The 15,598-nt window shown below is 37.3% G+C and overlaps 1 protein-coding gene across 2 annotated transcripts in view; it reads left to right on the top strand.

Moving 5' to 3' along the window:
- Positions 1-1,245: 1,245 nt before the first annotated feature.
- Positions 1,246-15,598, top strand: part of LOC137246928 (ATP-dependent RNA helicase ddx23) — a 29,105-nt gene continuing 14,752 nt past the window's right edge. For both annotated transcript variants that reach the window (XM_067777968.1, XM_067777969.1), the window contains exon 1: positions 1,246-1,567. In XM_067777968.1, the coding sequence (XP_067634069.1) occupies positions 1,550-1,567 (18 nt within the window). In that variant the 5' untranslated portion in view covers positions 1,246-1,549. The remainder of the gene's footprint in view (positions 1,568-15,598) is intronic.

The following is a 15,598-nucleotide window of genomic DNA, read 5'->3' as shown; positions in this document are numbered from 1 at the left end:
AAAAATTAACCAATCTTTGTGAAATTTGGTAGGAGCATAGATTCTATGACGGTAATTGTTTCTTGTGAAAATGGCCGAAATCGGTCGAATCCACGCCCTGTTTTTATACACAGTCGACCGTCTGTCCTTCCGCTCGGCCCTTAATACGATAACTTGAGCAAAATTCGATATATCTTTACTAAACTTAGTTTACGTACTTATCTGAACTCAATTTAACTTGGCACAAAAAAACGGCTGAAATCCGACTATAACCACGCCCACTTTTTCGATATCGAAAATTACGAAAAATGAAAAAAATTTCATAATTCTATACCAAATATGAAAAAGGGATGAAACATTGTAACTCGATTGGTTTATTGACGCAAAATATAACTTTAGAATAAACTTTGTAAAATGGGTGTGACATCTCCCATATTAAGTAGAATAAAATGAAAAAGTTCTGCAGGGCGAAATCTAGAGCCCTTGGAATCTTGGCAGGAATACTGTTCGTGGTATTACATATATAAATAAATTAGCGGTACCCGACAGATGATGCTCTGGGTCACCCTGATCCACATTTTAGTCAATATCTCGAAAACGCCTTCATTCTAGAGTCACCCCTGGTCCACCTTTATGGCGATATCTCTCTTTAATACCCTCCATTTGATACCAATGTCATACAAACACATTCCAGGGTTACCCTAGGTTCATTTTCCTACATGGTGATTTTCCATTATTTTGTCTCCAAAGCTCTCAGCTGAGTATGTAATGTTCGGATACACCCGAACTTAGCCTTCCTTACTTGTTTTAATTTTTTTATTTTCTATGTTTTCATAATTTATTATCTCCTTTTGTACTCTAGTTATTTTTTATGATATTTTCCCCTCATTAATAACTAACGACTTTTCCATACACTGCTGCCAGCGATTTAGGTACGTAGTTTGCTAATTTTATGATTCTCGGCAGCACGGAGAGCCACAGCATAGCCACCCCAACATATACGCCGTGTGTAACATTCTTTGAACTCCAATTTGTATGGTAACTGAGGCTCCACTCAGGCGGCTGCGCGTGGTTTCTCTTTACTTCGGCAATTCATTGTTAGCGCTGTTGCCAATGAAGTTTTTTATCGCCCGCCCAACTACCAAAAAATTAAAACAATATTATTAAAATGGCTAAGTGATGGATAGAAAAGAGGCAAATATTAAATATATAAATACAGAACAAGAGTCGGGATGCGCGCATTCGTATTGTACTTTTAAAACAATAAAGTCAGAGCGGTCAGAGCTAAACAAAGTTCCGTCATCAGGTAGTGAAGCCATCAACAGCTACCTGAGGCTTAAAAAGCAAAAAATTCAAATTGTGTTGTTAGCTAAATAAAATGTTTTGAAAATCGTTAAAATTAAAAAACAAAGAAACAGAATACAACAAATGTACGAACAATTGTGGTGTTAAAGTGAATAAGAAGAAATAATATCAATCAAAAAGTAAATAAAAATTTAAAACATCATTGGAATTGGTGTTAATTTTTAATTGGATTTTGTACTGTGCGACCTGTTAACGTACAACAAGGATGAAGCAGTTTAAGTTGGTGGGTAGATTGCAGTTCTTTTTGAAAATGATTTATTGTTTTAATTGTTTTTATACTCAGTTGAGCAGAGCTCACAGAGTATATTAAGTTTGATTGGATAACGGTTGGTTGTACATATATAAAGGAATCGAGATAGATATAGACTTCCATATATCAAAATAATCAGGATCGAAAAAAAATTTGATTGAGCCATGTCCGTCCGTCCGTCCGTTAACACGATAACTTGAGTAAATTTTGAGGTATCTTGATGAAATTTGGTATGTAGGTTCCTGAGCACTCATCTCAGATCGCTATTTAAAATGAACGATATCGGACTATAACCACGCCCACTTTTTCGATATCGAAAATTTCGAAAAACCGAAAAAGTGCGATAATTCATTACAAAAGACCGATAAAGCGACAAAACTTGGTAGATGAGTTGAACTTATGACGCAAAATAGAAAATTAGTAAAATTTTGGACAATGGGCGTGGCACCGCCCACTTTTAAAAGAAGGTAATTTAAAACTTTTGCAAGCTGTAATTTGGCAGTCGTTGAAGATATCATGATGAAATTTGGCAGGAACGTTACTCTTATTACTATATGTACGCTTAATAAAAATTAGCAAAATCGGAGAAGGACCACGCCCACTTTTAAAAAAAATTTTTTTTTAAAGTAAAATTTTAACAAAAAATTTAATATCTTTACAGTATATAAGTAAATTATGTCAAGATTCAACTCCAGTAATGATATGGTGCAACAAAATACAAAAATAAAAGAAAATTTAAAAACGGGCGTGGCTCCGCCCTTTTTCATTTAATTTGTCTAGGATACTTTTAACGCCATAAGTCGAACAAAAATTAACCAATCCTTTTGAAATTTGGCAGGGGCATAGATTTTATGACGTTAACTGTTTTCTGTGAAAATGGGCGAAATCGGTTGATGTCACGCCCAGTTTTTATACACAGTCGTCCGTCTGTCCTTCCGCATGGCCGTTAACACGATAACTTGAGCAAAAATCGATATATCTTTACTAAACTCAGTTCACGTACTTATCTGAACTCACTTTATCTTGGTATGAAAAATGAACGAAATCCGACTATGACCACGCCCACTTTTTCGATATCTAAAATTACGAAAAATGAAAAAAATGCCATAATTCTATACCAAATACGAAAAAAGGGATGAAATATGGTAAGGTAATTGGATTGTTTTATTGACGCGAAATATAACTTTAGAAAAAACTTTATAAAATGGTTGTGACACCTACCATATTAAGTAGAAGAAAATGAAAAAGTTCTGCAGGACGAAATAAAAAACCCTTAAAATCTTGGCAGGTATTACATATATAAATAAAGTAGCGGTATCCAACAGATGATGTTCTGGGTCACCCTGGTCCACATTTTGGTCGATATCTGGAAAACGCCTTCACATATACAACTACCACCACTCCCTTTTAAAACTCTCATTAATACCTTTAATTTGATACCCATATCGTACAAACTCATTCTAGAGTCACCCCTGGTCCACCTTTATGGCGATATTTCGAAAAGGCGAACACCTATAGAACGAAGTCCCACTCCCTTTTAAAAATACTCATTAGCACCTTTCATTTGATACCCATATCGTACAAACGCATTCTAGAGTCACACCTGGTCCATCTTTATGGCGATATCTCGAAAAGGCGTCCACCTATAGAACTAAGGCCCACTCCCTCTTAACATCCTCATTAACTCCTTTCGTTTGATACTCATATTGCACAAACGAATTCTAGAGTCACCCCTGGTCCACCTTTATGGCGATATCTCGAAAAAGGGTCCACCTATAGAACTAAGCCCCACGCCCTTTTAAAATAATCATTAACACCTTTCATTTGATTCCCATATAATACAAAGAAATTCTAAAGTCACCCCTGGTCCACCTTTATGGCGATATCTCGAAAAGGCGAACACCTATAAAACGAAGGCCCACTCCCTTTTAAAAATACTCATTAACACCTTTGATTTGATACCCATATCGTACAAACAAAGTCTAGAGTCACCCCTGGTCCATCTTTATTGCGATACCTCGAAAATGCGTCCACCTATAGAACTAAGGCCCACTCCCTCTTAAAATACTTATTAACTCCTTTCGTTTGATATCCATATTGCACAAACGAATTCTAGAGTCACCCCTGGCCCACCTTTATGGCGATATCTCGAAACGGCGTCCACCTATAGAACTAAGGCCCACTCCCTTTTAAAATACTCATTAACACCTTTCGTTTGATGCCCATATTGTGCAAACAAATTCTAGGGTCACCCCTGGTCCACCTTTATGGCGATATCTCGAAACGGGGTCCACCTATGGAACTAAGGATTACTCCCTTTTAAAATGCTCATTAACACCTTTCATTTGATATCCATATCGTACAAACGCATTCTAGAGTCACCCCTGGTCCATCTTTACGGCGATATCTCGAAAAGGCGTCCATCTATAGAACTTAGGTCCACGCCCTTTTAAAATACTCATTAATACCTTTCATTTGATACCCATATCGTACAAACGCATTCTAGAGTCAACCCTGATCCACCTTTATGGCTATATCCCTAAATGGCGTTCACCTATAGAACTATGGCCCACTCCCTCATAAAATACTCTTTAATGCCTTTCATTTGATACACATGTCATACAAACACATTCCAGGGTTTCCCTCGGTTCATTTTCCTACATGGTTATTTTCCCTTATGTTGTCACCATAGCTCTCAACTGAGTATGTAATGTTCGGTTACACCCGAACTTAACCTTCCTTACTTGTTATTAGTGAGATCGAACTTCTAGAAGAATAATTCCAAAATTCAATATTTCAATTATCGGAATGTGAACGAAATATTCAGGACTAAGTTGGCTTTGTTGCGATTTTCTGTTAGAAATTTTTCTCAGTTCTACTAGGAGACACTTATGTCCATTATGAATGCCTCTAGTAAGTGTAGCTATTTCCAATCCCATGTAAACTCCGACAGACTATCGAGAGAATATGCCACTGGAAATTGCGGTAACTTTTTCAACATTCTCCAACAAGGGAAGTGGCGAATCGCCTTCTCTTCCTCTTTATCCACACAGCTTCTTCAGAGGGAGCTCGTGCTAGCAGAAATGTTTTTTTTATACCAAAACAAAAAAATTGTGCCAGGCCTAATAGCAGAATCACCGTAAAACTCACATTTATTACATCTACTGTCCCTTACCAGACCAAATTTATATGCGCTAAGGACAGTACCCTGTAAGAATGTCAATCATGACCATACATACAGTCCTTTCTTTTTACCGATATTTTTATTAGTGTAAGGTCGTAAGACTTGCATTTGATATTGGATACTCTGCCGCCAAGCAACATTTTCATCTGAAGGCCCCTACCATGATCTGCCAGATTGAAAGATTTTGGTTATTACAGGATCAGCACAGTCTCCGTCGGGAAACTTCTTTTATTAGTTGTGAACCATGCACCGCTCCGCCAATCTTCTCATCCTAATTGCGGCTCTTAGATTTCCGTCGAAGGACAGGCGCAGGATAAAGTAGCCTCTCTCTCAATGTACGATGACGCTATATGACTATGGCCGCCGTGATGTGGATGTAGCGTGCTCACCGACGATGCCCAAGGCGCTAGGTTCAAGTCCCGAGAAAAAAAACCAAACTCTTTCGACAAAAAGCTTTTTCAGTTAGAAAAATAGCCTACATTGGCCGGCCCCTCGGCAGAGGTTTGGCAAAGACTTTGAGTGTATTTCTACCATGAAAAGCTTCTCAGTAAAAATTCATCTGTCTCTAAATGGAGCCAATCAGAGGTGGTTTTCAAAGCAACCGCTATACTGATCATTGATAATCAGCATATTCGCTCTTGTTTCTAAGTATATGCCGTTTTCTGTGTGGCTCCGTGGATCTCCGTTGTACAGGAAAGTTTCCGCAATCGGTGTAAATATCCATTGAGTGAGGGAGGATAATATGACACTCGCACAACACAGCATTATTTTATGTGTATACAGTACCGAGGCTTACTTCACTCTCTCTTCCACATTGAACTTCGACGACCTTTTTGTATTTTACACTCAATGTGTGTCCTGTATGGTTATACCTCTTTGCTTCGATCTTGTCCAATTTTGTCTTATCTGCTTGGCGGTAAAATAAACGTCAGATGTCTAGGCATGTATATCCCAAAGAGCCCGATCTATCGGAGAGCTACTTGTTGTTAATGCCCCTATTTCACCTTCTAAGAATGATAAAGCTTTAACAAGACATCAGCTCACACAGCAGTGCTCTGTTTCCACTCCCTTAATCATGGATAGATGAGGTTTTGTAAAGACATCGACACACAGGAAGGGTGGTGTCAGCCAAATTTTTTCTAAGCTGACTCGAGGCCGACCTGTCCAGAAACACAGATAGGGCAAAGGGCAAGCGGAATTCCGAAATCAAATTCGCTCATGCCTGTCCGGGCTAAGAGATCAGCTTGGCAGTTGCCAGGGTATCCTTATACCTTGGCTCTCAGACAGTTTTACTTTTATCAAAAATTAGTTAGATGCCAATGCAAGTGAGGTCAAGCAATCCCTCACAGCCCTCGACCACACCGTGGCAGAGCTGAACGCTTTGATATCCGCCTAACTATCTCAGTAGATATTAAATTCCTTAATAGTTATAGCAGCGAGAGCATCCCATCTACCGCATCATTTATAGTGGCGACCTTAACCTAATGCTCCCGCTAACACCGAGCTAATGGCAAAATAATCTACCAACAACCCTCCCTCCCATCCGCGAACAGGTTCATTAGACTCCCGTCCCATATTAATTCCCCACTTCAATTATCACTTGTGGGAATATGAGTAATGAATGTAGCAATATGAGGGTATAGTAGTCTGTCCTGCCTCGTACACCAAAAAAAAAGTGAAGTACCTTTGTGTATTTACTGCCTATTTAAACACTTAGAATACTATTCTTCTTATTGAGCTTTTTCTGTCATACCAGTCACTGGATAAAGGGAGTCTTCTATTTTGGTATTACCCATAGGAACTGTCAATGTCCAGTGGTGTTTAATTTCCTACAGAAAACGTACGTCAATGAGCGCATCAATAGACTCTTCGCTTCTACGTGACCTTTCTACATTCTTCTTTATCAGTTCCTAGACTATTGCGTCCATAAATAGGATACTTAAAAATATTGAAATTCGTCCTACGCCATAGCTCTGGGGGTTCTAAAGAGCTTGCTCTTCTCTGCCCTATTTAGGGGGATGCTGAAGCTGGTGTACCTAAGTATAATCTGAGAAGTACCGTTCGTCAAAACTCGACATCATCTAACGAAAACAAAAAATTTTTGATTGCCAGTACAAAAGCCTTCTTTGGGATGATGTTCAGAACTTTTACTTTCATTTATATAATTAAATATCTGACGAATATACATGCATATACTCATACATACATATATATATATATATATACATATGTATATATATTTAAAAAAATATCCATGTTTTCATCCAAAAAACAGTTCACATCTTTCGCCCCCCATTTAGTTTTTGGATAAACATTTATAAAGTTCGTATAAAAGAATAATGCCAAAAAACATGAATCAAACTCCTACACAATTGACCACAGACCACAGCCCATTGGCACACGCTCCAACTTTTATTGTTTCACAAAACGCTCGTTCAAAAATTTTTGCCATTGCATTTACAATAGATCGTATTGAAAAATTTAAATTTTCCGTACTACACATTTTACCAGGCAGTTTAAAAAAAATCTGCTGTAACTACCCAAGGTACTCTATATTTTCTCCATTATGAACTACTGCTAGGAATATGACAACTAATTCGAAAAGACGCCTTGATTTTGTTTCGAAGCTGTCTTGCAAATACTTTATAAGGGGGGCGCACGGAAAACTTATTTCCGAATACGCCTTAATATAAATATATATGTGTAAATGCGTGTTGCAATATGTGTATAATTTTTTTAGTTACATGCCACCACATTCCCGTAAGCGGAAGTGGTTCCTGATGCTTGACTAACAATGCGTGGAAAGTGTACGCGTACATTTCAGCATTTGGTCAAGTGAATTTTTGAATTGGTTAAAGCCTCGTCACATAAGCAGTTTTTCATATAGATGTGTTTTACTCAATCTTATGCATTATGAGTAGATTGTACGTATTTTTATGGAGAACGGTAGATTGAGCGACATTGGCGCCATCTGAAACGAAAATGTAGCCAACCTGCAACTTTCTTTGCAAGCACAGCATAAGAGGAAGAATTTGACATTTGCTTTGGTTAAGGATATTATTTATTTTTATTTATTATTTATTATTTAAAGTCGACGACAAACTATGGTCGACTGCATAATATAAAAGATATATAAATATACAACTCAAAAGATAAAATTTAAGATATATCGAGATTTCAACAATGTTATATTACAAACAAAGAAATATTAATGAACATTACTATTTAATTTCAAAATATAATAATAATAAGAAATATGAGTAGAAATAAGATCTTATGCCGAAATCTTATACTGGCGGAATGCATCAGATTCCGCTCAGCATGATATCGGAATGCAGTGGATTCCAATCTCCCTGTTGGAATGCAACAAGATTCCAATCAGCATGTCATGGGAATCCGGCAGTGCTAAGAGTAGTGTAATGAGGATACGCCATCACAAGGCATAAAAAGTAACATGACCTGTGTTGTTGGAATGCACCGGATTCCAATCAGCTCGATGCCTGACCCATAAGATTATACTGCCGGAATGCATACGATTCCGGTCAGTGACTCATGAAAAAGCATGTTTTTTACGTTGTTGGAATGCACCAGATTCCAATCAACACAGTACTGTCTTGTTCCTTCTTAATGATACATGTTGATAAATGTTCCTCCATCCTTAAGCGAAATAGTTCCTGTTTTTTATCGAAGGAATAAAATGCCGGCAAATTAAATTAGCTTGTATCTCTTAAATTAGATAGGCAAGTATTGCATTACGTATAGTGGCAAAAGTACATTCAAGACTGATGTAGCTATACAAGTCATTGTAGTGCGCGCACCAGATAAGAAGAGGATTATTTTTAGCAAAGTTTCGTCGACAAAGGGGTAAATAGAAAGGAACGTAGTGTCTGGATACTCTAGGGGGAACCGCAAAAAACAAGCGGCCGAGGAGGTCCGCGGAATCAATTTCTCCAATAATGAGCTTATGGATGAACAATACCCCCAGTAATATTCTCCGATTTTCCAGAGTGGGTAAGTTAATAAGAAGAAGTCTACTTCTATATGGAGGAAGGTGGAGACTTGAGTCCCAATTAAGGCCGCGCAATGCAAATATCAAAAATTGCTTTTGAACTGACTCAAGACGCTTTATATGCTTTTGAGAAACAGGGGACCAAACGCATGAGCAATACTCGAGTATTGGACGAACCAGCGATGTGTAAAGAACCTTAGTGAGGTACGGATCATCAAACTCTTTAGCCCATCTTTTAACAAATCCAAGTAGACCCAAAGCTTTGTTGGCTATAGATGAAATATGCATTTTAAAATTCAATTTCGGATCAAAAAGGACACCTAGATCATTTGCAATAGATATGCGCTCCAAAGGCGTACCATCTATTACATAAGATTTCAATGCTGGCTTCACTCGGTGAAATGTCATATGCTTACATTTAGAGCAATTGAAAGCTAGTAAATTTGTTGTGCACCAACATTGGAACGAGTCCAAGTCGGCCTGAAGAAGATCCAAGGAACTCAAATCGGTAGGACAGTAAGTGTAGCAAAGTTTTACATCATCCGCATACATTATAGTATGAGAATATAATATTGTCTGTGGCAAGTCATTAATGAAAAGGGCAAAGAGCAAAGGGCCTAGATGACTTCCCTGGGGTACGCCGGAGGAAACTCCGAACGATTCCGACAGACATATCGGCACACTTTGCAAGTGAAATTATTTTTCCAAATCGTTGGTAACTTTTCTAACATTTTTCGCAATTAAAAACTGCAATATAACATATGAATATGACACAAAATATGTTAGCAAGTATATTTGTTGTATAGGGAAAATGTTTATAACAGTGCTTAGTGACATTTCGTATGTGAATGGGGAAGATGAAATAAACTTCAATTGCCAAGTCTGAAGTTGCTTTAGATTTACAAGCGCAACATCTTGCGTGATTGTAGTGATGTTACTGGAATGCATAAGCTCGTGTTGAACGCATATATATGAAAAATGTCATTGTACAGTGGCCTTTTGTTTGTTTATGCCAGAGAATGCATTTAACTGTTAACCAGGTGGTAGCTGCCCTGATAAGGATAGCTCACTTCGACAACACGAAGGTCCGTTGTGATACCACATACACCAAAAATAACGGTGACTTAGATCTAGCTACTTAGAGAATCGTTGGGTAGCAACGATAAAGCTCCGAATGATACCGATCTCAACTTTGGATAAATCCTCGGGACATCCAAGTGAGTCGCGACCGAAGTACTTTCGCCTAGTTCTGGCAAAAGCTGGGCAATCAATCATAAGGTGATTTGGTGATTCCACCTCATCATCCTCCATACAGCTGCAGCAGGATGGAGTTTCCAGTATATTGAGACGTACCGCATGGATACCCATGGGACAGTGCCCTGTCAAAACCCCAATGACCATTGATAGGTGAGCTATAGTGAACCCAATTATTTCAGCAGACCTCCTGCCATCCAAAATTTTTAACCGCACCTACACCACCAACTTAACGGCGACGGAGCCGGAACGTACCTTGAGGCCCGCCACGGTTTTAACGGGACGTGGGCAGGTGCAGCATTAGCCTACCAGCCATTTCAGTAGGGTTTCACCCCGACCTACTAAGGTGGCAGAATACCGCTCCTACCAGCCCAAAGTCATCAAGTAAAAATTCAATGTCAATAATCAAAAGCCCTAAACAATTCAGTTCGTCATCGTTTTGTACCGATATTGACTCTTAAAGAGTCCTCCCTCCCCTGAGCTCGGCACAGTGACTCAGGGGTGCGGGTTTTATCGAGTTGTCCTCTCTATATCCGCCATTATCAGTAGAAACAGGGCCTCCCGTGCAGAACTTGATAACTAATCACGCGTGGCATTCGTCGCTATGGCCGGTCTAAGACTGATAACAGTCTGGAACCACTTATGATATCCAAGCCAAGTATCTTAGTCCCCTCACGGATAACAACCGACTTTAATTTTTCGCTCTGCATAGTGATTAACTTTTATTTTGAAGTGTTTTCTCACTCTGACTAAAATCTTTAAGTATGATTTGTTGCCAAAGGTTTTTCTAAAACCGTTATTTTGAGATTATTTTGAGACCTTTTTGGAATAATTTTGATATCTTACAAATACCAATATTAATAGGTCTGATATTATTAAAAATAAATAAATATTTGCGGGACGGGACCTACATGTTTCACGTTGTCTCCGAACAGCATCTGCAAGGCAGATGAGTTTTCACGAAGAAGCTTTGAATGGCAAAAATACACTGAGTGTTTGTCAAATCACTGCCGAGGGGCGACCGCGCTTTGAAAAACTTTTTTTCTAATTGAAAAAAAAAAAATTGTTTCTAAATTTTTGATGCTGCTTTGTCCAGGACGTGAACCTAGGACCTTCGATGTGGAAAGCTTAGCACGCTACTATCACAGCAGGGTGGCACCATTATTGTCGCCTTGTCATCGATACCAACTGTTTTCCTAAAGCAATGGGTTGATTGTTGAAAAGGTTTGTTATCAGCGTGCGTCGTAAGGTAACTCGCCTTATCGATATTTTATCGAAAAATATCGAAGTGTTATCGGAAAGTAATCGATTTGTTATGGAAGCGTTATTGATATGTTGTCGAAAAAATAAACTGATAACAAACATTTTTTCCTCTCCTTTAAAGTATGATCACTAAATAACAGTTTTACTTGAAAATATCGGTTTTGGGAACTGTTATTTGTGATCTTTGGTTTATGTATTTATAAAATTTTGATTTCTGTTATCGTTATACCTGTTTATAGGTTATTTTAGACCATTTGTTTGGCCATTATAGCCCCTTAGGGAAATAAAATTTCTTTACGATACGTATTTTGTTACTGGAACCCAATGTTATTTAATCGATAGTGTTATAATGGCATTTTTAGTGAAGTTGGGGGTAGTGCATTAATGCACCAGCCTTCACTCACAGTTGAGTGGTAATGCAAAAAAAAAAATCGGCCTCACTCAGCTATAGTGATAGCGAAACTGAAATATTTTTTCACTTTAATTAAAGAAAAAAAATCAGCTTCAGCTGAGTGGGGAAAGATTTTACTTCACTTGTTTGAGTGTAGCATAGAAAACTAATAATTTTTTCATTTTCAACTAAAATGACTACAATAAATTTGTTTAGTCGTAGTGGAGAAAGGCAGCACTAAGCTGGAAAAAATAGTACGCGCTCAAACTTTTCCAACCAAGTGTAATGCTAATAAAAATGAAATGCAATCACCCAACCAAGCTATAATTTCTTAGACCCCGAACTATGATTTATTAGAAATTCATTCATAATTCTTAAAATAATTGTTCTATTCCTATACCCATTTCTTTATTTCTTTTCCTGTTCTTGTTCCTACTCCTTTTCCTTTTCTGTTCCTATTCTTATTCCTATTCATGTTCCTGTTGCTTTTCCTATTCCTATTCTTATTCTTCTGCATATTACTATTCCTAGTCCTATTCATCCTGTTTATATTCCTGTTCCTATTCCTTTTCTCATTCCTATTCCTATCTCTACCCCTATTTCTGTTCTTGTTCCTGTTCCTATTCCTGTTTCTATTCCTATTCCAGCTTCTATTCTTGTTCCTTTTCACATTCCTACTCCTATTTTATTCCTATTCCTTTTCCTACTCCTATTCCTGTTCCTATTCCAATATCCGCTACCTTTCCTATTCCTGCTCCTATTCTTATTACTACGCCAATTACTATTCCAATCAAAAACCCCATAAATGAATAACGCACTCGAGTGTACCAGAGAAAAAAACCTTAGTTAAGATTTCAACAAATTTAAAACGTAAAATATAGCTTAAACGTTTTCGGCAAATAAAAAACTTAGAAAATATCGATGTCAATGTCATATACATACTTACTTATATACATATTTATGTAGAGCTTTTGACAACTATGTAAATAAAAATAAAAAATTAGGAAAGCCCCGAATTTCATTAAACCAGCGAACAACAGAACTCTGGTACATATTTACATACCCAGTACCTATGTACGTATGCAAAATGATTGCACGTGAAATAAATAATGCGTAATTATTGCAGATAAGCAACACAAAAAAGAAAACAATAATTTTCAACTACATTAATTAGATCCGGTGTTGTTGGTAGAACTCGTCATATTAATACCAGCACCAACCCAAAGTTATTTTGTGTCCACGTCGATGACTCGCTCTTGTGGTGCAGATGACAAAAATCTGTTTGTCACCAACAAAGTGTTAAACTCATTTACACACCTAACTGTAGCCTATCATTTATTGTTGTTACACAATCAAGTTAACTATATGTTACTATGTATGTATGTATATAATGTATGTAAATAAGTATGGACCTTTGTTTGAAATATGATTTATATATTCGTTTGATTATTTGGTTTAAGTGAAATTATTTTTCCCCAGATGTTTAAATACTTGTTCCCCTAGTACTTGTTTTTGTTTTTATAATAGTGGGTGTTGCTTTGAGCAATTTAGGAACCTACTTATTGTATCGAGACAGCTTCGAAGCAGATACGGATTTAAAATAAGGGATGGCTGCAAAATTCTATTTACTCTTTAGACTCGAAAATTTTTCGAGAACATCTTTACACAGCGTTGACAGTGAAGTATCTTTCACTTTAAAATATATAGAATAAAAACCTTCCTTATAAGTAAAAATCTTCACTTATTAGTTTCAGAGAATTATCTTACACAAAAAAAAAAAATTATCTTAAGTGAGGAAAACTTCAATGAAATGAGTAAGAATATCTTATTTCTGTAACATGGCGGAACCATACAAGGTGGTAGCATGGAGACATATCCACAAACATAAGTAAAAGTTACATATACTTTGTTTTTGTAAATTCGATGGACTAATGTCAACATCGTACTGCGCCGGAAGTTGATGTATCAAATCAAATAAAAAAGTTTATAATCAGCTGTCCCATCAAGAATACTTGACTGCATATTTCTCACAATCTTTACATGTAGAAGTTAGCTCAGTGAATAAGAGTGCTTGAAGGTAAAGTTGTGGACTTCGACTAAAAGTCCACGGCCATGACAGTTACACAGTTAAATTCAATTTTATTGTTTCATAAAATTTTCTCCACTTCTAAGAAAATTATTCCTATGACCAGGGAAAAAAACATCTTAGTTTTTGAGAAAATTACTTGTCTTTTTTTTTCCTCGTTTTATATACAAGGCGCCTCCTCAACCAAACTGAATCAAAAAAACTTTGAAGAGCCAAATGTGATATTTAGATATGGGATAATATTTCCAAGGGAGGTTACTGTGGATATCGAAGCATGCCTATTGTAATATCAGATCATGGATGGAAAGAGCTGAGGACTGGATAGACTGGCTTTATGGGATGGTAGTTAAGCGAATCTGTTCTACGCGGTGGTGGTCTGATGGAATGCACCGGACACGGCGATAATTTCCAAAATTTTAGCGCCGGTAAAACCTATAGCGGTGATTGGTATTAGCGGCGCTCTTGAAACAATATGGCTCTGTAGTTAATCAGCATTCGTAACATGGACTATCGGTTTTCTCAATTCAGGCATTACAGCATTCTTTCCAGCTGTGCAAGATTCACTAAAATACGCTTGGGGAAAGGGGCTGATATAGCTCAATCGGGTCGAAGTTGGGCGGGAAGATTGAAGGGTCTCTGTCAGGAGCTCGATGTGAGCGTTAAGTTTCAGCTATGCGATCACTACAGCAGCCTCCAAGTGCTACTTACAACGATTTAGCAGAACGCGTATAATATGCTATCCAGTACAACAGCGATTGGAGAATTTAATATCCACTCGGATAGGAAAGTGGTTATTAGAGCCCTGAGTTTAACTGTGGTTCGATCGAGGGTGGTCTGAGAGTGCCTGAGCTTGCTTACAATTGTATCAAGCTAGTTTAAGATCAAGATTGTAGAAGTATCTACATTATGGCGGACCTTCGTAGCTCACGTCGGTATCACTCAACCGTATGTATTATACCATAACTATTGAACGATAAGAATCGTGCCAGTTTCGTGAGTGGCCAAATTCTTAACAGACACCCTGTATCTACAGTTAGTTTCTTATATAAGAATTTCGTATTTATCACAAGCGAAAATTTCACTAAATACTATCGCAATTGTCCCAAATAGCTGCTGAATTGTAAAATTGTATTGACGTATTAAATGAATGTGACTGCTATTGATGGCGAAGCGTGAGGATCGGCATATTCAGCGGCATGAAGATTTATCGATAACGAGATTATTGCCCTCATTTTTTGTTAGCAAAATTTGTTGGTGTGTTTTTCTATAAATGATTTATGGGTTTTCCATCAATTTCAAGAGCCTGTGTGAATGTATGTGTAAGTATATATACATATGTATGATTGCTTATGAAACAGTGAAAATGCGAAATTAGTGTAATTAGGTCAAATGGAAATGTATATAAAAAATTTAGTTTTAGAAGCTCTTTTTCGTATGGAAACGTCAGTTGTATTTTTTGAATAAGGGGGTAAAATTTTAGGGCGTTTTTATAAAACATGAACACCCGATTTTTATGGTTAGTAATGAACTTTATTTTATTATCATATGTATTTAATTAGCGAGCTTTGCTCATATTGCTTTATACAATGGTTTTTGTTATTGATATTAGAGAAAAATTGTAAGTTTTCAAACGGCGATAGTTACTAAGACATGTTTCTGAATATCATTTCTTCATCAGCTAGCTTTTCGGGAGCTGAGCGTTGAACTCGAATCTCCAACATTCATATCAGTGCAAAGGCAGATGTCTTTAGCAGCGAACAACGGAGCATTCATATGGCTTAGCAGCGAACAACGGGACATTCATATGGCTTATCAGC

Source organism: Eurosta solidaginis, chromosome 3 (assembly GCF_040869045.1).
Source record: "Eurosta solidaginis isolate ZX-2024a chromosome 3, ASM4086904v1, whole genome shotgun sequence".
In the NCBI taxonomy this organism is placed as follows: domain Eukaryota; kingdom Metazoa; phylum Arthropoda; class Insecta; order Diptera; family Tephritidae; genus Eurosta; species Eurosta solidaginis.
Note: the sequence above shows the minus strand (reverse complement) of the source record. Positions and strands in the feature narration are given on the sequence as shown.